Here is a 25,360-nt window from a genome sequence, read left to right on the forward strand (position 1 = left end):
TGCCAGCATGGCCCAACATTGTATTCACCAGGGCCGTCCCCAGTGTTTAGTAGCCCGGGAAGATCTATAACTTGATTCAAACCCTCATGGCATGAGACGGTCAGCATGGCTGGCGTGGCTGACTTGCCGCCAACCCTCTGTGAGACTTTGTGAGCCATGCCGGTAGTGTGTGGTATTCTTCAGAAGGCACTGCTGGAATGCAGACAGCCTCAACAGACCTTGTCGTCCTGGTAGTGGCACTAAGACAGCTCAGCATTCTAACCGTATGCCCCTCAGCACAGTCCCCAGTGCATAGTTGTTGGTAAACGCCACTTCTGCCAAGAAACGGCCTGTACAAAGCAGACCGTTAGCACAGTAATCACGAGTATCGGCTTGTGACCTGCACACCTTGATCTTAGGCCATGTCCGAATCACTTGGCTACAGCTGGAATTACACATGAGTCCATGGCAGTGGCCATTAAGTCGTGTGTAAATTCCGGGGGTAGAGTTGAGGACTGCTAAATTGCATTAAGCCCTCAACTGCAGGTCACCTGGTTGATCCTATAATCATATCGCCAGGGGATACTGCTATGTAGAATCAACTCACCCACCTGCAAGCATACACAAACAAAGCAAGAGAAAAATACCATACAAAAAAGGACAAAAGGTGTATACAAAGACAGAAATTATGTATGTGTACAAGAACTACAGTTTATTGCTGATATGTTACAATTGATCAGGTTACCACAGAAAGTGGAGCGAGAATGGAAACTCGAAAAACTTGAAAATGGCAAAAGACATGTCCATTATCAATGGCGCTAAGCAAAAGAAGGACAAACATGGCAGCCGCACTGCTATGCATTGTGGGAGTAGAGGGCACACTACAATTGATCAAGTTTTTAGCAAATAAAATAAGACACAAAGGAATTTGCATACTGTAGTGTAACGAAAAGCCTTTTTGATGTCTAATTAGAATACCTTTTTGTGTTTGCTCATGGCTCATTGCATACTGAGAATTTGGCTTGTTCTTTTCTGAACCAGGACTCTTTTGTTAACTTGGATAAGCTTGAGCAGAGCTCAGTGTGCACTCTGTAGATCAGTCACTTACACTTGAATTATTTTGTATCACCAGAGAATGGAGGGCCATTCCCTTACATTCCTTCTTTTGAAAACTGGGTTGGGCACTCTGTATTAAAGCTAGAGCCCACTATTGCCTCTTGAGGATTTGCGACTGGGTGCTGGTAAAGGCAACATGCTGTTATGATTTGTTTCTGTTGCATGTACATGTATGAATGCCACTTCTGAAACATGTGGATATCCTGACAAATTCTGTAAGTTTATTTTCTATCTTCATGCATTTGTGCCCCGTGCCTCATCTCAGCCGTGCCTGTAGTTCCTGTAGTTCTGTTATTGTTGTACAATTTACTGGTTGTGCTGTATAATTGTAGATGCAGTAATGAGTACTGACCAAACTGTTTAAAGATGGCACTTGATTCGGTTACCTGCTGGCTAGAGCCACAAGCTAATTAGATTGTGAATTACAACCTAGAAACTTGTTGGGCTGATTCAACGATTTGAATCCATACTATCAAATTGTAAATATTTGAAATGATGCAATTATTTTTGTTCATTAATTGAATGCCAGAGGCCAGTTGCGAATTTAAAAATAGTTCTTTTCTGTTTAGTTGATTTGTGTGTGTTCCCACTACTGGCGGAGTCCTAATTAACCACTTGCTGCCGGGTGCTTTTTTTTTAACCGTTATATGCGCTGCCGGGCTCTTTTTTCATATTTTCGTTTTTAAAAAAATCTTCAAAAATTCATATCTTTTTTTTCTGAACGCCTAAACCCCATAAAATGGGTGTCCCGTGGCGAGTCTAGCCCTCACAAGCAACCTCCATTGACCCTTCGGTTTTGCGGCCACGCCGCCCGCTCTGTGTAGAGCCCCCATTGTGTGCGTTACATAAGGGCTCGTTTGTTCCGGGCCTTGGCCCAGTGCGTTGCTATGCTGCCGTGTTGCTATGCGGTGAGTGAATGGGAAGCTGTGCACGTGCACTGGGCTTGAGTGAATGGGAAGCTGTGCACGTGCACTGGGCTTTGTCAACTGTTCAGTGAGTGCGGGCAATGACGGACAAATGAATCATGCTGTAAAAAAGGGGTCTAAAAGTGTGTCTTTTTCGTGGCGCTGCTGCGTGTAACTTTCGCTATTTTTTGAAGCTATTGGGGTTATTTTCTGTTATATATTTTCCCATCTACCAAACTTATATCCCCCCCCCAAACCACTCTCATATTTTATCTCCCAACTTGTTCATTTTCCCTCCCATAGTGTAAGATATTTCCCTTCCCAAACTTTATTTCCCAAAGCATTTCAAGTAAAATTTAGAAACCAATAAAATAAAGTACACATAGAAATACACACAGACAAATATTTGGAGAGAACTTCTTTTTCTCTTATTTTCTTGTCATTTCTCTTATGTTTTCTTTTCTCATTGAAGTAGTCGAACTCATAAAAGTAGTAAAATAAATTTCAACTCTTTCTCATCGAATAAAAATCAAACACCGGTGCAAGGAATAAAAAGTACTTTCCAGAAACTTTGTCTTTTTCGTCATTTTTTTCAAAGGTTGAAAACATGACCACCTAGTAAAACCATTACAAGGAAATGTGCCACTTTTTCAAGAGATGAAAATACTACATCCTCAAAGCAGTACGTTCCAGAAACTTTGTCTTTTTCGTCATTTTTTTCAAAGGCTGAAAACATGACCACCTAGTAAAACCATTACAAGGAAATGTGCCACTTTTTCAAGAGATGAAAATACTACATCCTCAAAGCAGTACATTCCAGAAACTTTGTCTTTTTTGTAATTTTTTTCAAAGGTTGAAACTATGACCACCTAGTAAAACCATTACAAGGAAATGTGCCACTTTTTCAAGAGATGAAAATACTACATCCTCAAAGCAGTACGTTCCAGAAACTTTGTCTTTTTTGTCATTTTTTTCAAAGGTTGAAACATGACCACCTAGTAAAACCATTACAAGGAAATGTGCCACTTTTTCAAGAGATGAAAATACTACATCCTCAAAGCAGTACGTTCCAGAAACTTTGTCTTTTTTGTCATTTTTTTCAAAGGTTGAAAACATGACCACCTAGTAAAACCATTACAAGGAAATGTGCCACTTTTTCAAGAGATGAAAATACTACATCCTCAAAGCAGTACGTTCCAGAAACTTTGTCTTTTTTGTCATTTTTTTCAAAGGTTGAAACAATGACCACCTAGTAAAACCATTACAAGGAAATGTGCCACTTTTTCAAGAGATGAAAATACTACATCCTCAAAGCAGTACATTCCAGAAACTTTGTCTTTTTTGTCATTTTTTTCAAAGGTTGAAAACATGACCACCTAGTAAAACCATTACAAGGAAATGTGCCACTTTTTCAAGAGATGAAAATACTACATCCTCAAAGCAGTACGTTCCAGAAACTTTGTCTTTTTTGTCATTTTTTTCAAAGGTTGAAAACATGACCACCTAGTAAAACCATTACAAGGAAATGTGCCACTTTTTCAAGAGATGAAAATACTACATCCTCAAAGCAGTACGTTCCAGAAACTTTGTCTTTTTTGCCATTTTTTTCAAAGGTTGAAAACATGACCACCTAGTAAAACCATTACAAGGAAATGTGCCACTTTTTCAAGAGATGAAAATACTACATCCTCAAAGCAGTACGTTCCAGAAACTTTGTCTTTTTTGTCATTTTTTTCAAAGGTTGAAACTATGACCACCTAGTAAAACCACCAGAAATGACATATTGTTTTCTACTAGATAAGTGGGGCATCAAGTCAAAACACACATGAAAAATGCAAAATATAATGTCAATGAAAATGTCCATGAAAATAAATGTTCAAAGTGTCAATTAGTGGACAGTGTGGTACTCCTTGAAGCAGGGGGCGACGCAGAGGGGCTGGTGGCACGTGTCGCACTCGAAGTGCGTCTTCTTTCGCAGACCACGGGAAGCGCAGAGGACACACCGCCGGTAGCGGAAGTCGCCATAGCTGGTCCTCTCGAAGTCCACGGGGAAGTGTTGGCCAACAAAGCGGGAGTTGCTGAGTGGTGGAGTATCGTGCTGAGGGCGGTACTCGGGCAAGGGCTCGTCGAACAGCAGCTCACGGACAAGACCCAAGCGGTAGTCGAGGAAGGAGAGGCGGTGACCAACGGCCAGGTACACGGCGTAGGTGTTCACCAGCGTCAAGTCGAGCAGGTAGAAGAAGAGCTTCTTGTACCACTTGAGGGACTTACGAGTTGCTCGATGATTTGCCGCTAGTTGGTCGCTCTTGTCAACGCCCCCCATCAGGGCGTTGTACTCGATGACACAGGTCGGTTTCTGCTTTTCCTGCCCTGTCCTGTCTTGCTTGCCGGTGCCACGGATGTCTGCCGTATGCATGGTGGAGAGCATACGGATGTTGCGCTTGTCTCGCCACACCATGGCCAGGAGAGAACCGCTGACACCCAGGTCGGCCGACCGGGACGCTGTTTCGCCCCGCTTCAGCTTGACGAACTGCAGGTCTTTCGGCATCCCTTTTCTGTTCCCCATGACGGTGCCGACGACGTTGAACTTCTGGTTGTGAAGTCGTCGAAACAAATCGGGACTGCTGAAGGCCCGGTCGAGGGCAAGGTTGTAGCCCTTACCACTTAGGTCGTTCACCAGGTCCATCACCACTTGTGTAGTTGCTGGGAGGTCTCCTCTACTTTGGCCGGTGTAGATTTTGAAGTTGTAGCAGTACCCAGCGGCACTCCCGGTGCTCTGGCACAACTTGTACATCTTGATGCCGAAGCGGGCCCTCTTTCTGGGGTTGTAGGTAGCGAAGCGGAGACGCCCGTAAAACTTCAGCAGGGAGTCGTCGACGGAAATGTCCCGTTGAGGAACGTAGACAGTGGCAAACTTCTGAGCAAGATGGTCGACGACTGGGCGCACTTTGAAGAGGCGGTCGGTGCAGTCATCTGGCATGGCGGTGTTATCGTTGAAGTGCAGGGACTGCAGGATGGCAAGGAAGCGATCTCGGGGCATGACGGACGGGAATAGGGTCATCTTCAGTAGTTTGTCGGTGGACCAGAAGCTATGAAGGGTGGGGTGCTTCGCAATGCCCGTCATTATGCAAAGGCCCAGAAAGGCCTTCAGTTCTCTAATGTTCAGATCAGTCCATGATCGCATGTGCGCCGATGTCGTAGCGGGCCTCTGCACGGCATACCGGTTGCTCTCTTGCACTATCTTGTTGTAGAGAACGTCGTCAAAAAACAGTTCAAAGGCTTCACTGCAGGTCGAGCTGCAATGCAGGCGGGGGTCGACGGCACCACCATTACCGGTGAAGCCGTACTTCAGCGGTGTACTGTCTTCATCTGTCCACTGGAACGGTGCGGCACTGCTGCTGGTCGACGCGGCGGTCTGTGTACGGGACTGTCTCTTGCGCTTGGCATATACTGCCAAGGGTACATCACTGTCAATTTCTGTACTTGACTGTACTTGAGCAGGTGACGGCGGTGATGAAAAAGACGAAGAAACTTCGTCTGAACTCAGATAAAACTCGCTTTCGCTGGAAGAACTGGACTCTCCGGATATAACTTCAGCCTCTTTGGCTCCGTCTAGGACTAGTGGCACCGGGATGTATTTTTAAAAATCTTTCATGCAGAAAGCAAAAGAAAGTGTCCGCCTGCTTTTTGAAGCTGCCTAGCCTTTGCAGTTTGCGAATGAGTTTGATGCAGAACTGGTCTACACGTGGGAGGACAGGGAAGGGCACAGAGCATCTTGTGGGTTCCTTCATGGCTGAGTATCATTTGAAGGATTGTGGAAAACAGATTTGGGTTCCAATACAGTTGACATAGGAAGACTTAAAATGTGGATCATGGCCTATGTCACAAGGGGGATAGATGTGTGTGTCTATGGCAACATCCCCCCTGGTGTCTGAGGAACAGTCTGATTCAGAGGATCATGGCAATTTTGCAGCATGTAATTTGGGGGTTTCGTGGTTGGCAGCAATCTCCAGTTACATGTGCTGGATTTTCATCAGAGTCAGCAAAATTTGCAGATGGATAAATACAAAAAAATCAGGGGAGAATCAAGAAGGCCACGACTGCAACACTTCTTACGGTGAGACTTCCCTTTCTTGATCCAGTGACGGGGCTGCTCCTCATAGGCAGGGCAGAAGGGGAAGAGATCCCAAACACCAAAGTATGTGTAGTTCGGAAGTTGATGGTAAACTTGAGGAGGCCATAGCCACTATGTGTATCCTTGACCAGCAGGCTAAAAACAGGCAGACTAGTAAGTGTATGGTTAGGTTGTGAAGCGGCTGACAGCTCACGTTGGGCATGCTAGAGGCCTTGGCCATTGAGTCTGCAACTGGAGCTTGTTCCAAAGCCTGGAAAAGCAAATCTGGTGCCCCACTTGCTCTTAAAGCTTACTGCCACAGTTCAATGTTGGTCTCCATAAAAAGCAGCCGGCAGGGTGGGCTTACTGTGGCTCGGGGTAGGGTAATGTCTCCTGCCCTTGTAAGCCCACCCTACAGAGGCAAAGGGATAGTGGCCTGAGCAGATCACCTCTTCATGGATCTTTCCATAACCAAATGCACTGAAAGAGTGATAAAAGTCAATGTTTACAGGAGCAAAACCTACAGAATTTAACAAACACAAGACAAAAGCAAACTCTTGTCTTTGTTAAATCAACATACAGTGTAACAAAAGGGTGGTGAAGATAAGCCCAGAAAAAAAATGAAGCAGGAAATTTTTATGATCTATCAATTATCCGACGTTAAAAGAAAAAGATAATTGGTAGACATGCCACAGAGCACAGTGGGTAGCCCTGTCGTTGACTCTAAGACTGCAAACTTAAATATATATTTGGGTTGACACATGCTTCACTGAATTGCCTAACTTCACAAAGTGATGGGGATCTTCAACTTATTGCATGAGCACTCTCTCTACATAACAATGTAAGTCACTCCGCGTGGGTGTTCCAAATCAAAGACACTCTATTTATAATCGTGTCATTCTATAAATTAGGGGTCCAATTTCTTCCTGTCACTGTTATATCTGGGGTATGATTTTTTTATTTTTAGAACTCATTCTTTAAATTCCAAGATTGAATAAGTACTGCAAATTACCTGCCAGATAAATAAAAATAGTTTGAAATCTATTTCAGTGGTATTTCCCTGTTCAAAGTATACATGTCAGGCATAACAGGCATGGAAAAAGAAAAATCGATTGGAACTGGTTAGTAGGCTAGTGGATAGTTCCTTCCTGTAGAAACTTCCTTCTTCATAAATCTCTCAAAGAGAGTGCTGGCATGATTTTCTGTATAGTGCCTGCCGGCCGCAGGCATGTGTGCCATCGGTTTACCTGAAGGATGTCGAACAACTCAACCGTTTACCAACATGACTCCAACAAATTGACCGTTGAGAGGCCATGACGCCAATGTAGCATAGGCATGGAGGCGTGGCGCACCATCCACAGTACACAGCCACTGGTGTGGGGGACTGTAAACCTGTTTTCCCATCTACAAGGTTGTGGCTGCATCTCAAAACTATAAATCATTTTATCTTTTTTTTTCTTTTATAGGTTTGGATTGACGTTTGGAATGATGTTGAATTTTCTGGAATCTGTGAGCAGGATTTAACTTCAGTAGCTGGCACTGACAGTTTTTTTTGGGGGGGGTGATTGCCTTCTTTATTGAAAATCTTTGGGGGGCCTTTACTTAATAAAATTTTTTATGGTTAAATTTCTTGTGGAAAAACTGTTTTTTGGGGGTGGGGACTTTACTTAATAATAAATTGACGGTTTAATTTCTTGTGGAATAATTTTGGGGGGGAGAAGGGGAATGCTGTTTATTTAATTGCAACATAGCTCAATCTCTTTGGTGAACATGTGTGGCTTTAAAAAGAGCCATCTGTGTTCATGATTTGGCAGGAACAAAGATGCCCCGTTGAGGTGGCTGCATGCCAAGAGGAGGCCTTATCTCGTCAGTTGTCCCACCTGGTAGCTGTCCCATAACTTGAATGTCTTGCCTTGGATCTCTATTTACTACTTCTGTTAGTATTGGCACAACTTCGACTGCTTGATGAGCTTCACTAGGATGTTGACCAAGGTTGCCTCTTAGTGGAGCAGATGGATGAGTTTGTAGAACTGCAGTTCATGGCAGTCAGCTTTCAGCTTGATATGATAGTGCCAACCCTCTACGTCATTTTCAGTGCTTGTGCTCTCCATAAAGATGCTCCAATTTTGTCCAGGTGTCCTTCTTAGATTGGCTGGCCATCGCGACAAAGGCTAGAGGAATCTGCTTCTGCTAACCACTGTCTCCTTTCAAAAAAGCATGGATGCTGCTAAACAGCTGGCATTACAGCTTCTTGGTGACCTCGGAAGTCCCATCCATGTACCAGACCTAGGCTCTGTCTAAAATTGTTAGCTGCTCATCAGTCGCAAGTCCCTAATCCGGACGTCTGCTTGAAGGAAGCTCTCTGGTACACCTCATACCACGATGTCGAAGTCAAGATTAGCGGGGTCCAGTAGTAGCTGGCTTTGGTGGGCACGGTTACAGATATGGACCAGGTTGATGGCTTGGGGCAGGTGGCAACATTGGCTAAGCAACATTGGTGAGGACTACTTCAGCAATGGCACCAGCAGATTGGAAAATGTTCTCCTTTGCCACCTTCTTGATATGTTCTTGACTTCAACTCCTATGCCTACAGCGGGATTGGAAAGAGGGAGATGCTAGTTGTGACAACAAAATCGGAAGGTAGTGTCATGCTAACAGAACGAAAATGAACGACTTTCGGCGCTTGCCATGCACACTGCACACCCATGAAGTTGAGGTCAAACTGGGATAATGTGTAAATGTACCCATAGGACTCCACCAGGACTTTCTTTCCTCAATGAGTAACACAGTACAGGAGCTTAGAAGTAGTGATGGCTTCCTTACCAGCTCTCTCCAAAGACTTTGGAGCTCCAGGTCAGGCAGTATTTCCCCCTCTTGTGGCTGTAGGACTTGAAACTTGTCTCTGAGATAGAAAGAGTCAACTTCCATCTCTTCATCTCTGCCATGATGGACTGACGAGTGCTTTCACCCACTGGTATGAGAGATGACATCAGAAGCTGGAGTCTGACACTCGCTTCACTGCCAAGTCGTACTTGAATCCATGAGCTGCTGCTAAGCCTCCACTGTGATACCGGACCAAATCGGACTTGTACTTCATGAGATGTAGTGCTTTAAAGAGTGCACCTTTAATGTCACTTGACTTATCACCTGAAGATCCTCATCTTCACATCAGATCAATTTGGGTCTATAACCCTTCCCTTTCCAACTATACACAAAGTTTCATTCCATTCGGGCATGTACTTCATGAGACACAGTGCTTTAAAGATTGCACCTTTAATGTCACGTGACCTGTCATCTGATGACATCATCATCACATCAGATCACTTTGGGTCTAAATCTTTCACTTTCGAGCTATACACAAAGTTTCAACCCAATTGGATGTGTATTTCACAAGATGCAGTGCTTTCAAGAATGCACCTTGAATATCACCTGATCTGTCATCCAATGACATCATTATTACATGATGTCAATTTTCTTCTATATCAATTTCCTTTCTAGAAGTCTGCAAGGTTTCAACCCAATCAGACATGAACTTCAGGAGATATAGTACTTTGAAGTTTGCTCCTTTAAATCTGCACTATATCGGAATTGTGATTTTGTCCCGCAAATAGCATGTACTGTTGTAATTCTTCACAAATTTAAAACATTTCCGATATTTTCTTAAGTGTCAAAGAGAGCAGAGTTTTAGGCTTTTTCCCAGATTGAACAAGCCTTGTACGAAAATGGAAGTGTCATCATCACCCAATTTACATATCCAGCATAATGTTTGAACAATGACGTAGGAGGCTACGCTAGTATGTACATAATTATGTACACATGTACATATACAGTACAGGTTTACAAAAGAGCATACATCGTACATGTACTGTACATCGCGAAAATAACAAAAAAAAACATGTCTGGAAGCGAAGACATCTGGGAAGGACAAAGCACTGACAAAGAGGGAGTTGATTCAAGGCCAGCGACAAAGATTCACATAAAAAAGCTGTTAAGCTAATGTCAAGATTCTTCAAAGATGTTCTGGTACAACCACCAACCACACAATTTTTGGACATTGTGAGACGTAGGCAGATTTGGAAAGAAAATCATAAATTCTCGTCCACGTTTTTACTCAAACATGTCAGAGCATTCCGTGCCACATACGTACACACGCTGAGCTATGGGCTGAGCGCTAGCGTGGTTGCATTGCTATCTGTTTGCTACAACCACTTACATCACAAATTTGTGTGGGTTTCCTTAATTCGTATTGCATTGACGTTGGTTTTGTACAGGGAACTAAGAACCCTGTTTTCTCAAAATGAGGATCCGCAGACACAAAATAATTTGTTATAAGTCATTTTAAGTCATAAGCAAACATGAAAAACAGCAAAAAGAAGTATAGATGGGATCTTGGAGACATCATTTATACGGTAAAAACTAACCTTCTACAGGATCCCTTTTTAATTTAACTTGTGGCCTAAAAGTGTACACCTAATATGAACTCAGTCATATTGATAACAGTGCTAAAGTCTTGCTGTTGAAAAATGTGTACAGGTACAAAACCTTGGGGGGGGATTCCATATTCAAAATTCAAAAGTAAATCACATGATGATGTCATAATGACAATTTTGCAGTAGGATCATCCTTGGATGATTGTGTAAGGGTCTGCCAATATGAAGTTAATCACACTTTTTAAAAACTACCAATGTCAGCTAAAAGGACAATTTTGTAGAAATATGTGTACAAAAACCTACGGGGGAAAACTAAATATTCAAAATTCAAAAATAAATAATGTGATGAAGTCATCATGACGAATTTCTTCTGGGCCATCCTTACATGATTATCTAAAGGTCTGCCGAGTCTGAAATCAGTCCAATGTATAAAACTACCAAATTTCTGTTCGGGAATAAAGACGTGTAAAAACCCTATGGAGAAAAGTCTGAAAAAGGAAAAAAATATAGGTTTTGTCTGTCTTAAGGACAGAGCAGATTTCCGGCGACATTTGGTCCTGGCAAGATACCGCTTGAGAATCCAAACCAGGCACCCCTTCTTGTCCGTGTCATCTCCCACAAGTGAGGTTACATTGGGAACGAACATGTTGGGAGGTTGGAAGGTAGGCGTATGGTTTTTAGTCAGGAACCCAATGGTAGGGATGACACAAACCCCCTGAGGCTCCCAGCGGATGTGACGATCAGCAATCGATAAAGTATGTAGCTCTGTCACAGTGTGGTCACTTTACGGACACTGCAACAGAAGGACTGGATGCAGGCCAGAAAAATGATTGTAACACCCAATCTATACTATTTACAATATTTGATACGAATTTATTTACAAAATTGCTCTATTCTATAATACAAAATATACACCTCCGTATTTACAATCAGATGTCTCCCAAGTGAGTGTAGCTACAACTCAGAATTAAATTACATTAATCAAATGAATGTCTATTTACCCCCGCATGAAAATCAGTATTTGCAATTCAAGTATGTACAGTTAAGTATAGGTATGAGTGAATTAAAATTTTGAATTCACAGTCAATTCACAAACTAGTGCATCAAAGAGATACACTTGATAGTCTACAATTTCTGTAATATAATGCTGTAATGTTTTTGCTCTGAAAACTACCTCAAAATAAAAGAATTAGCAATCAAAGTTCCTCCCAGGAAAATAAGTATTCGCAAGAAAACTTCTAAACAAATGTCAGCATAAACTCCAGAAAAAAACAAGGTTGGTTAAATAACTTGAAAAGTTCAAAGCATGTACATGTAATAGTAGATCTTTCAGTCAAAATTCGCAAGTGTACGTCTGCTCTCAAATTTAAAACATCTGACATACAGTTCGACGTAATATCAGTTCGTCTCTCCTTGATAAGAATCTGCCCTTGCTAGCTTGATAATCGACTCTGGTACATCTGCGGGACCACTTCCGCAACTTAGATGTGAACCCTCACTGCAGTGTGCTGTGACCAAGGTTACATCGGAATTCAAGAACTAGCCATCGAGCATGAGGAGGAACGGAACTCAACCAGTCTTTGAGCCAAGCTCAGATCTTCAAGGCCATCTAATTGAATCAATAATTCACCAAAATGCCAAATAGTATAGTACAACAACAAAAATTTGTATCTCAATCTCGAACAGTCATTTCAAAGAAAACTTGTCAGAACTCAAACAACTACGATCAGTAATTTAGCGTCAAGTTGATTTCGAACACCTCTTTAACAAATTAGTTGATGCTGTTAAAGTTCAAAATATCACTCCATCCAGTTTCTTGAGAGTCACAACAAAAAGCACTGATAAATGACAAAATAACTTGAATTTAAACTTACGGTTTTCTTCAGTTTTCTAATCTTGGAATGTCAATCAGCCGCTACAATGATCCTGACAACCAATTTTGCCTCATAAGCAGCCTGACAAATCTGCTACTGGCTGTGGCAAATGGCGCAACCAAAGTACAAAACTCGCGCGGCACTGGGATAGGGACTATCAACTCAGCCCACACACCTCATCATCATGATGCATCTCTCAGTTCTCTAATGTCGATCACTGTTCATCACATTTATACTCAGTTGTGCTCTGTTCACATTCAAATCGCCCACAGAACTCCAGCCTTATTTTCTTTATCTACACAACCTGTGACAAGTCTTTACAAAAGAAAGCTCCCCTGCAATACAAAAGGACAAGGTAGTACATCCAAATTCCTAAGTACAGAAAGCCATGGCCCTGTTCATTGATGTGTAACCTGAAGAAGTAAAGTGATGAATTAAACATGAAGAGAAAATCTAGTGAATAATACATGCCAAAGTTTAGTTCAAATAAATTTGGGCACAGGAGCTGACACTGAAATAGAAAATATCTGACATTAATTGTGACCTGATAGAAAAACAGGAATAAACTATGGAATTAATTAATGGAGAATTCTGACAAGCTCACTACCTCATCTCAATGTAATGACTGCGAGAAGGAACGCCACCTTAATGCTGGAGGTCAGACGCATCAGCCAACAGTTCGAAGGGGGGACCAGGAAAAACGTGTAGAACGTTTCCGATATCCCAAGATAAGACGAGGTGTTTGACGTGGGGACGCTCGACAAACACTCCTCAAAGAAGATGGTGGATAGCAGCGTTGTCGGAGACAGTCAATCCATCACTGAAGCCCAAGTGGACAGACACCAAAGCCCACCAACAGATGCGGATGGTGGCAACCTGGAGGCCCGAGTGGAACAGGTACAAGAGGAAGTTTGCGACAGAGCTCACAGGAGCTTCGGTTGGAAAAACATCGTGGTCATCACACAATCTAGTAAAATGTTGTAGTTGGATGTTGTAAATTTTGCTAGTGGACAGTCGTTGACCCCGGGCCGCCATTGACACAGCATCTGCAGAAAGGCCCGACGCTCTAAAGGATCGTTGGACAACATCCAGCATGTCAAGAGAAGACCCTCCATCGCTAGGTGGAGAATCCCCGTCTTGGGCTGATGGAGTATGTCCTCCAGGAGTACCAGAACTCTTGTCAGTCTTGGAAATCACGCTTGACTAGGCCAGAACAGGGCACGAGGTGGATCTGACATGGCTCCTGTTCTATCTTGGACAAAACCCGCAGGATGAGGGAAATTGGAGGGAAGGCGTACGCCAGAAGGCCCGACCAGTCGATCTGTAGGGCATCTGTCGCCTATGCCCATGGGTGAGGAAACCTGAAGCAGAACATCGGAAGATGGGCATCGTCAGCGGATGTGAAGAGGTCGATATGAGGACGTTCGATCTTTGCAAAAATCTGGCTGACCATGTTCGGATGCAGAGTCCACTCTGTCGGTCTGACGGCTCCCCAAGAAAGTGTGTCAGCCATGTTGTTGCTGGTTCCTGCTATGTGGACGGCTTGGAGGGTGATGTCTTAATTGTTCGTCCACATGAAGAGCTGCCACACAAGGGCACAGAGTTCAGGAGAGCAAGTGATGCCCTGATGATTGATGTTCGCTCTGGACTCGAATGGAACGACCTACTAGGTGTTGTCGAAAGTGGCAAAGAGCACTGAACACCACTTGAAGTTCCAACACATTGATGTGTTTGTCACAAGAGGTGGTGTCCCAGATCCCGGATGTATAAAGTGGAGGAAGAGAGGATCCCCATCCATCATCATGGTCACGTCCGGACCCGAAGGGACGAAAGGCAGGCCGGCCGACAGGTGGCTAGGTGATGATCCACCAATGAAGGTGATTGTGTATGTTGGGTGGAAGAGATACCGGGGTAGTAAATGGGTTGCTCTTGGGACAGTACTGAGATAGGAGATATAGTTGAAGTGGCCGCATCCGTAGTCGACACCATGGGACAAGGTTGACCAGACTGGCCATTAAGACCCAGGCTAATGCTGGAGGAGCCTCGGCTGTTAGAAGATGGAAGACGCATTAAAACAGGTTGAGGATGTGCCCTGGCATCAGAGTCGCAATGCCTTTGCGGAGGTTGAGAACCGCTCCAAGGTAGGTTGGCCTCTTTGATGGGGTGAGACTCGACTTATCGTATTTGATGAGAAACCCCCAGACATATCATGATGTCGAGAGTGAGGGAGGAGGAAGCCTGGTCTCGTTGGGGAACAGCGGATGATCAACTAGTCGTCTTTATATTGGAAGATCAGAACATCGTGCTGTCGCAGGTGAGCGGCGAGTGTCTTGGCACCCCAGGTGAAAATCCTTGGAGAAGTGGAGAGGACGAAGAAAGAGCCGGAAGGCCGTAAATCTGGCCGCAATATTCTAAACAAAAGAACTAGCGATCCTGCTCATGTACTGGGCTCTTGTATTGTAGCCGTGGGCGATGGTGGCAAGGACCCAGCTGTCCACGGTGATTTCCTGCCAGAACCCGATGAAATTGCCCGGACGGCCACCGACAGGCTCGGGATCAGTGGCCGTCAAAGGTGAAGGAGAGTAGTCACCGGCACCGTCCCCCGAAGGGACCGGGGGCACAGGGTGTGAACCTACCACCAGCGAGTCGTGGCTGTAACCTTCTAGGAGCAGTCAAGGGTGGAGCTGGACGGGGGTTTAGTGACCGAGCTGCTGACCGAAATGGACAGCTAAAGGGATAGCCTGAAGATGGGGATGGGCCTGCCTGCTGTCTTGGTGGCGGTGGTGGCTGCTGAAGCAGAGGCCCTGTGAGTTCACAGAGTGGAATTTTCTCGGCGGTAAATTTTCCGGCAAAAAAGTCATCCCCGAGAAGCAGCAGATCAAGAAGTTTGTTCTTGACTGACTCATTGGGCATGTTCATAGCATCCATCTGTGTTGGCCCTGCTGCTTGAAGTAGCTAGAAGCGAGATGAAGGTGAACTACTCAAAGACGGAGTTAAGACCCTCGTCAAGCCCACGCCGGGCAAGGGCCATAAAGTCAGGTGAGATGGGAGAGTCCTCCTCGCAGGCCCGTGCAATATATTCCGAAAGGAGGAGGAGAAAGGCCTAACATCCGAAGCGAGAAGCTATATCCAGGTGACGAAGAACCGACTCGAAGTTGGCCTTGTCTTTATCGCAGAAGGTGAGGCGTTTACAGGCATTGGAAGAGACCTTGTCTCTGGCAGTGTCAGGGATGTCCAGGACTGAAAGCGAGAGGCATATTCCTGGGGGAAGCCGTAATAGCACAGAGCCCTGGACAGCATTGCACACCAGTGCTTACCATTCGCAAGGACATGTATCATTTCCATGCAGGAGTGGTCCAGAGGGATCTCTGGGAAGACTCGAGGTGTGAAGGGTGACGTTTAAATGAAGTGTGTCCTTGCTCTGCAGGTGTAGGGTCCGAAGATGGGAGTCCGAGAATATGTACCATGTCGTGCTGAAGGCAGCAAACGGCCCCCAAGTTGAGTCAGGCCAGCGATGGAGTCAACGTCATCCTTGGAAGAAAGCGGTTGAAGGCCCGCAGGGGGAGGGGGAGGAGCCAAACTGTGCTCAGAGCAAGTCAAGTTGCCACGATCTGGAACCAGATCCCGCAGGAAGAACTGGTCTGGCTGGAGAACAGACGCCGCTTCAACCTCCAATGGTGCCCCCTTGTGTGGGAGGAGGAACGGCCGGAAGGGGGTCCAGGTCAGGCTCTGTTGCTGCTGGCTGAGGCTTGGAGTCTATTTTGCGGGCGAGAAAAGTGAAGGCCTCCGAGAGGGACTAGAGGGTCGCCATGCATTGGGGTGGATTCGGATAAGAGTGGCATTTGTTCTTAGCCTTGGATGAGGAAGAAGAAGCCGAAGAAGATTTTTTGGCCTTGCGCTTTTAGTTTTTGTCGTCAAAGGTCGGAACGGATGGAGATGCAGCCAGGCTGGGATCCCCCGAGTGGTTGGTCATATCCTGGGAGGAGTGTCCCGGGTCAGGATCGGCAGTCTCTTGTCCGGAGTCCATTGGAAGAGCAGAGGTCATTGTAAAACTGCGGATGGGTGTGGCGGACAAAAGTCCCAGCAGCGTAGCAGTCCAAAAGGGCTAGCATTGTCCGATGTAGCTTGAGGCTGGGTGCCAAGTTGTACCAAAGGCTCACCTGCGGTTGAAGTGGTGGAGCGTGGCAAGCCAGCTGTGGAACCTATTGCCCACTTGGAGGGGGTTGATTGGCCCAGTTTCCGAGCGGACATAACCCGGTGAAAAGCAGCCAGTGAGGACCTGGAGCAGACAGCGGGCCATTGCCCCGCGAGCCCCGCTGGGCCTTCGGTTGGTAGGGTTGCTTGGGGAGGTGGCAGGTAGCAATGCTCAGTACCTGTAGCATACAGAAGGAACAACTTGTTAGGCTTTGGTCAACCGTGATCAAAGGTAGTGTCAGCTTGGCAGAACTGGTAGGCCCCCAACGTAGTCATCAGTGATCAAGGGTGGTGCTGTGGCAACTGCTCACTCAACCCGATCAATGCAGTATAAGGCTCAGGGGTAGTGTTGCGGCAGCTGCTCATTCAACCCTGGCCCATTCATTCCACTGGGTCTTTCCCCGTTCAACCGTTAATCTTGGATAACGCAAACCGCACCATAAAGGAGCGAGGCAGCCCGCCAACTCCACTCCATGGCCAGACCCATACAGCGTGGGGCCATTATTGTTCAAATGCACGCACCACATTGAGAACAAAGGGTTGCCCGCTAGCCCCATTCAACGGCCATACACAACACAATCCAATGGTAGGTCACACCCAAACCTGTAGATAATGCACAGAAAAAGGGGCAGATACATGACAAAAATACAAAGTACAAAAGAAAGCACTCTTACCAATTGAACAGAAAACACTCTTTATTCGTACTCAGGAAACAAGTCAATTCACAAAGGCAAAAGGTTACAGAACTCCGAAAAAGCCATGAAGACACGTCTGTAAATGAAAGGCACTGAGAAAAGAAGGACAAACATGGCGGAAGGACTGCAGTGCAATGTGGAGGGTCGAGGGGCAGAATGCATCATCAGTCTTTTCAGCAAATTGTAATAGGCACATGGGAAATTTGCACATGTAGGCTGGGCAGGGGGTATGTGAATGCAGGAGACTACAGATTTTAAACAATCTGTCCCGTTTCAATTTGGCATTCCATACGATGCGATCTGCTCTCAGCACCATGTGCTTGGAAATTTGCCAATTCCTGAGTAAATGCCCTATGCACTGTGTGCTGCGCTGCCTACATTGAAGGCAGATACTGTGCGTCCATGCACACAGTAGCCAATGTGAAAAGGATTTTTGAGTTTGCAAATATTGTAAGGGGTTTTTGTGGTTGGCACTTCATCTGTATGAAGAAGTACACCAGTTATGCACTTCATGCAATTGACCTCAATGTTTTAGCTATCATCTAATGGACAATTCACCCTTAAATCTAATACGGTTGATTTGTTACCGAATTGTGAAGAACTAAAATGACTTTTTAATATAACTTCCAGTCCGATGACGTCATCAGCCCCAAATTTCACACGTGTGAACTGGGTAAAGATCATCATCCACATCGAATTCCAGCCTATTCCAACAAACTTCACCACGGACATCTATTCAAAATTCAGTTTTCACAATTTTCAACCTGTCACCAGAGGGCGCTCGACAACTATGCGACATCCTCAGTAGATGATTTGAAGAATACTGTACCCCCATCGACTAACACCATTGAAAGCAAGTTGATACCTATTAACATTTTTAAACAATTAGCCAACTTCTGGTTTTGACCCACACAAGATGAATTGAAGACCAAATTTTACAAACAGAATGTTGCGGAGGGCCATGTTTGATTTTATACGGATTTTTTTTTAATTAGCAATATCGCATGTACATGTATAAGCTTTCTTATGAATGTCTTCCCATGTTTGCATATGCTCTCTGCCAAATTTCCACCCAATTGGATAGTTATTTACTTTAGGATATACATGTATGCAGGGTTTTAAAGGGTGCGCATTAAATGTCATGTGACTTATCACCTGATAATACCATCATTCAAGATGACGACTAGGCATTCACTTCATTAAGGGAAAATTTCTTTTGTGAGGTAAATTTGGACCCAATTGTGAGGACATTTGTGTCCCCTTAAATTTTTTGGTCTCCACAAAATAGGTAAAATATTGAGCGTTTGTCCCAACAACTACAGAACAAGAACAGGTGGGCATTCGCTTTTGTACAGTACATGTACAAGAGCCAGGTCAATCAAGATTCAGTGACTTCAAGTAGTTTAGAGTCAGAGTGTTTGAGAGTTTAGAGTGTTGAAACATGCTCATACACATGTACATTCTTATACTTGCTCAAACTTGGAAACTTACCAGAGATCACCATTTTTTTAACTCTTTCACCCAGAAAGGTATTCGTGAGAGGGAATACAAGTGAGACGAATTTATTTCAAACATTTGAAATGAGAGAGGCCATACGATAATGGACCTTGCCTTTTGTTAAGTCTATTACTATCACCAGGGCCCTATACATGTATGTCATTTTTATTTCCTTATTTTATGTGAAGCTACCAGCTGTTATAACAGAACAGAGAGCTAATACCATGGCTACATATGCATATACATATACATGTATATGCATACGTTTACTAGTACCCAGTTTTGAGGGTTGCTTGTATCAGCTACATGTCATTTCTTTAAACTCTTATTGGAGTTAATTTTAAAGATAATTAAATGTCATGACCAAGGTTATTCCATGTGCACATTATGAAAAAATACCAATCATAACGGCATGTAAGAATTGAGCACAGACAAATGCTTGCTGCAGACAAATCAAACTTAACCATAAATGCATTGTATTTATGCTGTATGAAGAAGGATTACAGTGATTGCTGACAATAGTGGAGGCACTAAAATTGGGCTCACCAGCACAGGAGCAGGTACAACTGTATATGTACTGATAGTCTGCAGATTTTGCAGTCTATGGGAGCAAGTAGCTCCCACATTTCAAACTTCTATTGACTGAAAAAATGTCTTCTGGAAAAAGAGCAACTTAAGAGTGACTTCTTGTAAAGTGAAAAAAACCAAGCACAGTGCACAGTATACAGATGTACATGTATACTATAATTACAGGTACATGTATGTATATCGCATGAAGTCTGTGTAGCTGGTACCCGTGCGGCATTGTTTTGCTCAAAGCCTTGGTGTGTAACCAGTTCACAAATGTGCTCTCATTCTCTTTGCACGCACTACAGTGGTGGAAATCTATGTATGTTATCCAACAATATGAGTAATAAACAGCTAACTCAGTAAACAACATGGTGAGGAACTGGCCAATGGAAGGACTCATAGAGGTTACTTAATATTCATTACAATGAAGTGCTGGAAATGGTTGCACTTATGTGGTACATGTACTTGATGATATGAAGATTTTTAAATGCTCAAAGGACCGCCTGTGTTCTGAAAAGTTCTGAGTATTTTTCTGGACATTTCTGGGACTCATTTACATGTATGTATACTTAATTAATTTCCAGCCCTATAGTGAACTCCCACATACCTCAGCATCCAGCCCAAACAATTTGTACTTATAGCCACACTCCACAAACAACACAGCATCAGGATGTTGTCTCTTGATCTCCATAAACTGCAGTTCAAGAGGGGTGTACTTAACACCTCTCATTGGACCATCAACCGGCAATGACATTTTAGTAGAGACCTTGGTTGTGTCTGGGCAACATTTCCTTTCTTCCTCTAAGGCAAACTGAACCCTCCCTGTTACAGATGAATGCATGTTCCCATCAAACTGTGCAGATAAGGATGGACTGCATGTGGATGTCAACAAGGTATTTGAAAGTTTTTCATCACTGCCTGCTTCATTCTGTTCTCCTGGCATCCAATCAGATGCTTCGTCACTGATGGTCAGCCCTGGGTGAGAGTTACATCCTCTGCATGGATTTCTGCTGCCCAAATTTGGACTGGGACTGGCAGAAGTTGTGGTGGCATCAACAGGTACATGTACATCTACTTCTGAGTAGTTTAAGCTCTGGTCATGTTGATGCACTGTAGACTTGAAGCTTCTTAATTTGTGTCTGGTGTGGCTTGACAGTTGGCTTAGACTGCCTCCAGTCTCTGATACTGTATTTAGAGACAAATGAAAACAAATTGCATATTTTAAGTACTTTACTGAAATATCAATATTCCTATACCAAATATTGGTATTGATTGATACCTAGGATTGTTAATGACTTGAAAGATAAGGAAAATCTTAATCAGGAAGGAGCAATTGTCAAGACATGATGCAGTCTGTATTGTTTGTGGGTACATACACGTACACGCAAGCAACAATTCTGATGCAGGAATCTTATCTCAAATAAAAGGAAAATCCAAACAAAAAAAGGCATGATTCAAATGGACAGATCAACTTTTGCAACATACATGTAACTCACACAAATTTTCAATAAATATTTTGCTAGTTATGATCGTTTTCAACAATGCTTGCCAAGTATGTTGCTGACTTCAGTCAGTCATGCACCTTTGTGTGCAAGAAAAAAAAATCATGAAATAAAGGGTTAATTTGGCCAAGTTGCGTGCTGTATTGCAATAATCTGGTAACAATGCTTTCAAATGATACGCACATTGATGGTATAGTCAGACTTCATCAAAAACCACTACTTGGAAACTGGCACGTGAAGACCCATTTGGAACATTTCAGGTTAAAGAGCATCTCTAAAGAAAATATCTTGTCTCTGATTTTATCTGTTCAAATAAATATGGAAGCATCCAAATCGAACAGTGTCATTTGTCTTCAGAGCTCAACTATAACAAGCTAAAAAGCTTGCCGTGCATGCCAAACAATGCTTGTAGCCATTGTTTGAAACCACTGTTCGACATGCGCAAGGGTTTATCCACTTACGAACACAGGGCAAGGGTTCTCCTCATTTTCTCTGCTTTCTCCGAATGATGCAATCTACATTCAGAATTCGCATCTTGGCATGAACAGAAAAAAATACCTTTTTAGCTTGTTATAGTTTAACTCTGAAGACAAATGACACTGCATTCGATTTTGGATGCTTCCATATTTATTTGAACAGATAAAATCAGAGGAATAGATTTTCGTTTGAGGTGCTCTTTAACCCTAACTCCCTAGGATATGTGCAAAATTATATTAAAATTGGAGGATTCAGGACTGTTAGGGTTAAGGCATTTTGATCACATTCAAACAAAGCCTGATGGATTTTGGGGGGAAGGAATAATACATGCAAGTCAACATTCATTTTTGTGAAAAGTGTAGACTGGAATGCCTATTGTTTTGCTTGGTCTGGAAACAGTGTTTGAGTGGTTTGATGTGGACAGATGTGGACCGATGAGATCGAAGCGAAATGTCCACAAAATAATAACCAGAAATTTTGAAAACCCAACAGTAGCATACGGTCTGTGGTATACAATTCACAGAATTATTCATACCCCTATAAAGTCGCTAAATATGTAAATTCCTTTGCGTCTGATTCAATTCGCTAAAACTTCTGATCAACCATAGTGCGCCCTCTAGTCCCATGATGCATAGCAGAATGGCCGCCATGTTTGTCCTTTTCCAGTATTAAAATCCGTCCAAGCCAAAAGTAGGGAAGGATGGGAGGGAGCCGACTGTTTGGGGTAGGTATTCAATAGCAGACCTCACCCACATTTCTGTGGGGGAGGAGAACAGAACTGTAGGTATTAGGGATATTGGAGGGAAAGCCTCCCTTCCCAACTGAGTTGAAGAGCATTCATTGCCAAGGCTTGCAGGTGGTAAAATCTGGTGCAGAACACTAGAAGTTGGGCATTCTCCACTGAGGCGAAAAGATCAATGTTCATTTTTCTACTTCGGCAAAGATCTGTTCGACTAAACTGGTGTGCAAAGTCTACTCCGTGGGATGTACCTTTCCCTGGAGAGCATCTGCTATGGAATTGTCGACACCAGGAATATGAGTCGCCTTGATGCGGATGCCATAATCCTGGGCCCAAACGATATCTGTCTCGTCAGGAGGCATAGGCAGGGAGAATGTGTGCCTCCCTGGCGATTAATGTATGACACCACTGTGGAGTTGTCCAAGCAAATGAGGACTCATTTGCCTATGATGCTTGGGTGGAAAGCTTTCAGTGCATTGAATATGACCTGAAGTTCCAACTTATTGATGTGACTCCCTTGGAGCTGCACAGCCTGCAGAGGGGAATGAGGTCCACCATGCTGGCCATCAAGCCCAGGAGACGAAGCCAGGCACGGGCCAGAGCAGACTGCTCGGTAGAAAAGACTTTCATGCAGTCAAGAAGATTGTCGATGCGTTCGGTCGTCGGTGAGATTACGCCTCGTTGAAGGTCGATAGACGCCCCTAGATACGTCGGGTGTTGCATTGGGCGAGATTTGACCTCTCGTGGTTGATGATGAAGCCCAGCTGATTTGTGACATCGTAATTAAGGTGGGTAGAAACCTCTACTTCATTGAATGATCTGCCGATGATCAGCCAGTAGTCCAGGTACTAGAACAGCATGATGTCCTGCTTTTGAAGGTGAGCAGCAACGATCTTTGCAACCCTTGAGAACACCCTCGGTGAAGTGAAGAGGCCGAAGGGGAGAGCCGTGAATACGAAAAGATTCCTGTTGTATAGAACGCGAAGGTATTTGTAGCTTTGAGGGTGAACCGGAATGTGGAGGTAGGCATCTTTCAAGTCTATGGAAGAGGCCCAGCATGAAACCTGTAGAGATTGGGTTACCGTCTGAAGGGTCTCCATGCGAAATTTTTTCAGGCGGATAAAGCAGTTCAGAGGTTTGAGGTTGATAATAGGTTGCCAGCTGTTGAATTCTTTCTTTGGAGTGAGGAAGAATGTTGAGATGAAGCCCTTGTTTGCTTGAGATTTGGGAACCAGGCGGATAGCACGTTTCCGGAGGAGAGAGTCTATCTCGGACTCCAGTGCCTGTCATTTGTTTTTGTCGGTAGGAACTGAAGTCGGGCGAAGGATAGGTACATGTACAGCCGGAGGGGTGCTCGTGAATTCAAGGGCATATCCGTAAGGAAAGGTTGTAAGCACCCAGCTGTCCAATGTGACTTTCTCTCAAGACCCTGCGAAGAGTTGAAGTCGCCCACCGACTGGTCTGAGATTGGACAGTGGAGGCAAATCTGAATAATCAGCGACGCCTACCCCCAGGAGGTCGGGGGTAGTGCAGCTCGGTAGTTCTTCCTTTGAAGCTCCTCTGGGGTGGCTTGGTAGGCCGAGATGAGGTGAAAAGTTGACAAAAGGGGCGAAAGGAACCATAACTGCTCTGACGTGGGTGTCTGAAGGATCGAGCCTGGCGATCATCGGGACGGGATGTAAGAGGTGGAGCAGCCAGCGGAAGGTCACGGAAGCTAAGTTTACGTGTTGTGTCAATACTTTTAACTTCAGACTCCATCATCTTCATGACTTCTCCGCAAAAAGGTCTTTGCCATAAAGAGGAAGTTCTTGAAGTCTTGACTTGACTCCCTCATAGAGAATGTTCATGGTGTCCAAAGTGTTGGATCTGCGTGCAGAGGTGACTAGAATGGAGATCTAAATGAACTGCTCGAAGATAGAGTTGACGTTCTTATTAAGCCCTCGAAGTGCAAAAGCTGCCAGGTCCGGAGTAACTGGTGAATCTTTGTCACACGCTCAGGCCAAATACTCAGAGAGGAGTATACGGTGCAGCGAAGGCCATGTCATGAGGCTTTGACGAGTTTAGCAAGAGTAGACTCAACAAAACACTTGTCCTTGTCTTTAAATGGAGACTTTCCTGTAGACTTGTGAGCATCAGAGGAAAGTTTATCTTTAGCCTCCGTTGGAATCTCAGGGACAGAGAGGAAATTATCAAAGTCCTCCCTAGCAAACCGGAAATAAGAAGAGGCCCTGGGCGGGTATGGACGCCATTGTTTGGCACCAGCGAGAACTTTAAACATCTCAACGCATGACCGGTCAAGTGGAAGTTCAGGAAAAATTGGTATTGATGCCTCCAACCTAGCCGGATGGCGCTTTAAGGAAGCATATGAAGAGGCCTCAGCCGTAGATTGATTGGAAGGCAGGCCTAATATGTGGATCATATCTTTCTGAAGAAGACTGAGCCTTGCCTCAGGAGGGTTAAGGTTGGCTGCAGAGGAGATATCCTCATCTTCAGAGGATGTATCCCACTCCATCAAGGGTTGATCTGAGGAAGGAGGAACGTCATTATGTCTTGTTGGGTGGCTAGGGGGCAGAGCAGGAGGTGAGCTGTAGTCTGCACCAAAACCTGGATAAGTCGAAGGGGCGAAATCATCATATGAAGATCAGATTGCCGATGAATGCAGGTTAGGATGCGGATGTAGATCCAGATGTAGAACTGGATGCGGATAACGTTGCGCCGGCAAAAGATCCAGATCTGGGGCCGTCACCGCAGAAGCAGAGTTGGGCTCTAGACAGCTGGCTAGAGAAGAGAGCTTCTCTGAGAGCATGTGGACCACTGACATGATGTAGGCCGATATGTCCTCCTTCTGTAAGGAGTGAAACTTCTTAACTTTAGACCCCATAAATGACGACGAAGAATGTTTGTGTTTCTTGCATATGGGAGAACTGGTTGCAGAGCCAGCGGTCGACGCCTGCTCATACTACAGTAAAGATACAGCAAAAGAGGGCTGGTGAACTGCAGAGGTAGAAGCAGTCTTCTCAGAAAGGCCCAGAAGGTAGCCAGAAGACGGGGTGAAATCTGGGGGTTGAAAACCCTGACGGCGCAGGGGGCCAGTAGGCTCTGTTGTCCACGGCGCGGGTACTGTCTCTGTAGGTACTGCACTGGGGAGCAGCAGCATCTTTTTCATAGCCGGGTGCCCCGGTTGAAGGGTGTCTGAAGACAATGGCACCAGGGGTGATGCGGCTGGTGTAGCTAACGTTGCTGGTGTGGGGCCACTTCAGCGTGGGAC

At 44.5% G+C, this 25,360-nt stretch overlaps 1 protein-coding gene across 1 annotated transcript in view; it reads right to left on the reverse strand.

Moving 5' to 3' along the window:
• msh3 (mutS homolog 3) overlaps nt 1-25,360 on the reverse strand; it is a 177,237-nt gene that overhangs the window by 120,357 nt on the left and 31,520 nt on the right. Inside the window, exon 3 of the mRNA XM_087137219.1 lies at nt 19,982-20,559. Coding sequence (XP_086993345.1) covers nt 19,982-20,559 — 578 coding nt within the window. The remainder of the gene's footprint in view (nt 1-19,981; nt 20,560-25,360) is intronic.

The sequence above is a fragment of the Acanthaster planci genome, linkage group LG05, assembly GCF_054643075.1.
Source record: "Acanthaster planci isolate LZ-2023a linkage group LG05, COTS_SCS, whole genome shotgun sequence".
In the NCBI taxonomy this organism is placed as follows: domain Eukaryota; kingdom Metazoa; phylum Echinodermata; class Asteroidea; order Valvatida; family Acanthasteridae; genus Acanthaster; species Acanthaster planci.